This window comes from Vigna unguiculata, chromosome 8 (genome assembly GCF_004118075.2).
Source record: "Vigna unguiculata cultivar IT97K-499-35 chromosome 8, ASM411807v1, whole genome shotgun sequence".
Classification (NCBI taxonomy): domain Eukaryota; kingdom Viridiplantae; phylum Streptophyta; class Magnoliopsida; order Fabales; family Fabaceae; genus Vigna; species Vigna unguiculata.
In genome coordinates, this window is record NC_040286.1 from 31,490,133 (window position 1) to 31,495,372 (window position 5,240).

General features: G+C 33.9%; 1 protein-coding gene across 1 annotated transcript; it reads left to right on the forward strand.

The window, feature by feature from the left end:
* Positions 1 to 3,562: 3,562 nt before the first annotated feature.
* Positions 3,563 to 5,240, forward strand: LOC114194376 (U-box domain-containing protein 20). The gene has a single exon (XM_028084553.1). The coding sequence runs from the start codon at positions 3,684 to 3,686 to the stop codon at positions 4,989 to 4,991; it is 1,308 nt and encodes a 435-aa protein (XP_027940354.1). The 5' UTR covers positions 3,563 to 3,683; the 3' UTR covers positions 4,992 to 5,240.

Below are 5,240 nucleotides of genomic sequence, written 5' to 3' on the forward strand. Positions count from 1 at the left end.
TTATAATATATTAGAAAGTTCTTAAAAAATAGGTTTATAAGGTGATAATTATCCTCGCTTATATATACTGTAAATTTGATTTTATTTATTGCAGGATTTTCATTAAGATGCTAAATATTATTTAGGATGGGATGATTATTTCATATAAAATAAATTATTTTATTTTATTAAAAACTACTTATAAAGAAATTAAAAGTATTTATTTTGTTTTTATGCATATCTTTAATAGAAATTATTGTTTTTAATTACTTAATATCAAATTTAAAGGCTGTAATGAACAGAAGTTGAAAACGACATAAAAATATATGCAGAATATTTGAACGAACAAATTGACATCGAACAAATCACGGCAGCATCCAGTGACAACTAAAATTATTTGTATGTGTTTTCTCGATTTCGTATGAGAATAAGCATTTCTCATTATTTCGTATGATATTTACGCCAATAAATTATTATATCTTAATTCACAGACCATTTCTTTATATTTAATTTAAAATTTAATCTTGTTCACTACAAAAATATTCATATTTTCTATCAATTTTGTTTTGATTTTTTTTAGGAAATACTTATAAATTTTTTTACGAAAAAAAAATTTGCAGGAAATTGCTGCCAATGTTTTTGGAAAATATTTTGTATAAAACACTTTTCGCAACAAATTTTGTAGAAAATACTTACGAATTTTATAATTTTGTAAGAAATAATTACTCACGAAGGAATTACTTGCCAATTAAAATTGTTAGAAAAAATAGCAAGAAAAAACTTTTTCTTGCAAATACTTTTAACAAATTTGCAAGAAAATTCTCATATAATATTAGAATTTGTAGTAGTGGTTGTTAAGAATAGAGTTCACTAATTCAAGTTTATCCAATTCCATAAATTTTCAGAAAAATTAAAAGAGAAAAATAATTTTCCTTAGAAGAAGAAAGACAACTGGTCTATACATTAATTCATATATATTTTATTTTGGAATTAACTAAATTTAAACTCAGATTTTATTTATGGAAATTATCAATAGTTTACTTGATTTTTTTCCCCTCAATTTTTTAAGCTCTAATTTCTTTAAAGTATAAGAAATATTAAGGTAATATAAATTTTGAGCCAAGTTACAAGTGAGCAGTTGATTTTGTGTTCGCTTGATAAGTTTTCATCTGAAAATAATTGAAAAATTAATTGTAAGGTTTTGATTTGGTAAATTAGAAGCTTGAGAAATTATTTGGAAGAAAAGGTATCTTTATTGATATTATGTTAATCTTCTCGAAAGATCCATCGTACTCAAACAATATATAACACAAGTTATTCATTTGAATATAGCAATTAATCTTAAACTTAAACTGTTAAGTTTGAGAGAAAATTGTAAGAATAAGGTAGAAAGACGAAAGGTTTAATTAGTCGGATGATACACTCTCGGTTAGATGTGTCAGCTTGGTATCATTTATAAAACTAACTGTTTCAATCAAGTTTTAACTTTTGAAAAAATGTCTTAATCATATCTCTTCCAGACAAAAGTTATTAAAGTCGTTAACTTAATTTATGACTTTTATCACTAAATTTTAATATAAATATCATTACTTAATTTATAAGTCATTTTAAATATCAATATCATTAATGTGTTAATAATTTTTTGTTGAAAATAACTTAATTGAAGCATCTTTTTAAAAGTTAGGATTTAATTGATATCTTTTTAAAAATGGGTACCAAACTGACACATAAAAATAAGAGTGGATACAATTCGACTAACCAAATCTAGATAAAAACATGGTAGGAGTGTGAATGTAATTTTTGTAGGTTTTAAGAATTGAGACAATGTTGTCTTACATGGGACAAAGGGAGTTTGGTGGAAGTCAAAGTTGAATCCAACTATACCCTTCTCTGTACGTAGTTGGGGCAGCAACCATATATATCATATATGTATTATCTATCATATCTAGCATGTGCCCCCAACCAGACCCACATATATGCCAACTCCACTTTATTTTTATCAAACAATCTACGTCAACATACTATTTTACACTATATGTATCATCCACTCTCATCGTATATTACGTATGTATTTTGTATATGAATAATGCTTTAAAACAACTTTATAACCAATTACATGGATAGTATCGCCAGAGAAGAAAGAGGAACAACAATATTGGTTATCCATAGGACAACGTCATAGGTTAATTAATAAAAATAAAACCGGTTACATCGTTTCTAAATCTATATCTTTTATTATCTTTTTTTACGTCAAATATATAAGAGAACTTAGACCACTAACCCATACCTTTTTTCAAGATAAATAAATTAATAACTTTCTCTTCTTTTATCTTTATTTACATAGTTCAGAATTAAGTGAGTTTTAAGTTTTAAATATTATTTTAAAATTTTAAGTCAGAAATAATTTCAATTATTTATGTCAATTAAGTTCATATGTCAGTATTGTTGAATCGTTCCATTGCGAAGACCTATCATATTAAACTTGTGTAATTAAAACATGCTTGAGAAAGTTTTTTTTTTAATTTATATTTTTTATTAAATTGTTTATTCAATGAATTGGGTAGGTTGGTGGCAAGAATTAAAATATTATAATATTTTTTATAGTTAATGATTAAATTTTTATAGTTTTCGTTTTACTTTTTTTTCATATATATATATAATTTTTATTTGTATTTAAATAAAACTAATAATCTTAACCTTACTTTTTGACAGATTTATTCGAATCGATTATAATTATAAAAAATGATTTCACTTTCAATGTAGACAATTGATTGTACGCGTTATTAATAACGTTTATAATCTTGGTTATTTCATAGAGTAGTTTTTATCATCCTTCTCACACGTTTTACAGAACAAAATATCAAATCGCATAACCAATAAGCACACAACACGTGTAATAAAGAAACAAAAGGAAGCATGTTCTTCCGCGTTACATTGGCATGGGAAGAACAGTAGTAAGTGGCAGTACCCACCTGGTTTGAGTTGAATGAAAAGAATTTGGGAAAAGTGGCAAACACCGACCCATGTTTCCGTAAGCGGCGGGGACAACTTTCAATCAAACACGCACACGCACACGCACACGCAGGCACTCGTAGACTCACCCTACGCCATCGCCACAAATTATCAAAGCAAAAACGCAAAGTTACAACCACAAAAAGCCAAAAAGAACAACGTTTAAAAAAGTGCATGCAACTGCAATTGCAAATGCGAAAAATGAAAGGAATGCAAGTCAGCACACCGACCTTGCTGACTCAGTCCCAGTCAACTCCTTCCCACGCCGTTCAAACTTCATCTTCAACCTCAACCAACTACTCCTCTACTACTTTATTTCCTCAGTTTAATCAATTAACTAAATAACATGTTTCAACATCTTCGAGCCCCGAGTGAGAGTGTGTTCAAACTTTCAACGTTCAACGTTCAAATTATAATCCCTATAAGTCCTAACTCACACGCGCACAGAATAAACAAATAAAAATCACCCCTTTTTTTTTTTTTTTTTCTTTCCTTTATTTGACGCATTCTTGCTGAACTATTCATCTCTCACGGTCTCACCACGCTAGCTTTGACCCGTCACTATATATACCCAAACCTCACACCTTTCTTTTCCCCATCACATTCACACATATACAACGCAACCCTTCTAATTAGATCTGCCCAATAAACATACATACAAAAAAATCGTAAATTTTTACCGTTGAAGAAAAATGGTGTTGTCGTGGACCAGAGGGAGAGTGTTCCGGCGTGCTCGGAAGGGGAAAGAGTTGAGTTCCGGTAGCGATTTGGAGATAGAGATTGCGATCCCCACCCACTTCCGCTGCCCGGTAACCCTGGACATGATGAAAGACCCCGTCACGGTGTCCACCGGGATAACCTACGACAGAGACAGCATCGAGAAGTGGATCGAGTCTGGGAACCGCACGTGCCCGGTTACGAAGACGGAGTTGAACAGCTTCGAGATGATCCCGAACCACTCCATTCGGAGGATGATTCAGGATTGGTGCGTGGAGCACCGCTCCTACGGGATCGAACGGATCCCCACTCCTCGGATCCCGGTGACTCCGTACGAGGTTGCTGACACGTGTACGAGGATCCTGTCGGCGGCGCAGAACGGGGACGAGAACAGGTGTGTGGAGTTGGTGAGGAAGATTAAGGCGTGGGGGAAGGAGAGTGAGAGGAACAAGAGGTGCATAGTGGTCAACGGTGCTGCTCTAGCACTGGCTAATGCGTTCAACATATTCTCACGTGGGTTGGTCGAGAAGAACGTGGTTGTGTTGGATGAGATTCTGGGGGCGTTGACGTGGATGCGTCCTCTTTCCGAAGATGGTAGAACCGTGTTGGGGTCAGTGAGTTCTATTTCTTGCATGGTTTGGTTCATGAATGGTAAACAATTGGCGACAAGGCAGAACGCTGCTTTGTTGCTGAAGGAAATGCGTGTTGAGGCGTTGGTGAAGTGTGAAGGGGTTTTCGAAGCTCTGGTTAACATGGTTAAGGAGCCCGTTGGGAGTAGTTCCTTGAAGGCATGTTTGTCAACGATTTTTAAGTTGGTTAATTCATCAGTGAGTTATAGAGGAAGAACCTGCGAGAGATTGGTGGAGTTGGGTTTGGTTTCGGTGTTGTTGGAGGTTCTTGTTGATGCGGAGAAAGGGGTGTGTGAGAAGGCTTTGGGGGTGTTGGATTGTGTTTGTGATTGTAAACAAGGGTTGCACATGGCTAAAAGCAATGCTTTGACTTTGCCTGTGGTGATTAAGAAGCTTTTGAGGGTGTCTGAGTTGAGTTCGAGCTTTGGTGTTTCGGTTCTTTGGAAGGTTTGTGACAAGACAGAAGAAGGGATGCTGGTGGAGGCTCTTCAAATGGGGGTGTTTCATAAACTCCTTGTTTTGTTGCAAGTGGGTTGTGCTGAGGGCACCAAAGAGAAAGCTACGGAGTTGTTGAAATGGTTGAATGGTTGCAGGAGCAAAGCTGAGTGTGTGGACTCCTCCTTGGATTTCAAGCACTTGAAGAAACCCTTCTGATTCAACCACCACTTTCCAATTCCCTTTTGTATAGGCCTTATTGTAGAAACAGGATATTATACTCTTGTACAAACACACACACACACACTCTCATACGGAAGATACAAATTGTATCTCTAACACTCAATTCAAGTTTTGAAATTCATTTTTTAGGCAAGTTTTAGATTTTACACATACGGAGATGCTGAAAGCTTCTTGTAATAATTCACAGATTTAGAGCTACAATAAAAGAACATGTTTCGGTTTATA

Bases quoted from the DNA above. Each gene is read 5' to 3' on its own strand.
- LOC114194376 (XM_028084553.1), top strand. From the start codon at position 3,684: ATGGTGTTGTCGTGGACCAGAGGGAGAGTGTTCCGGCGTGCTCGGAAG.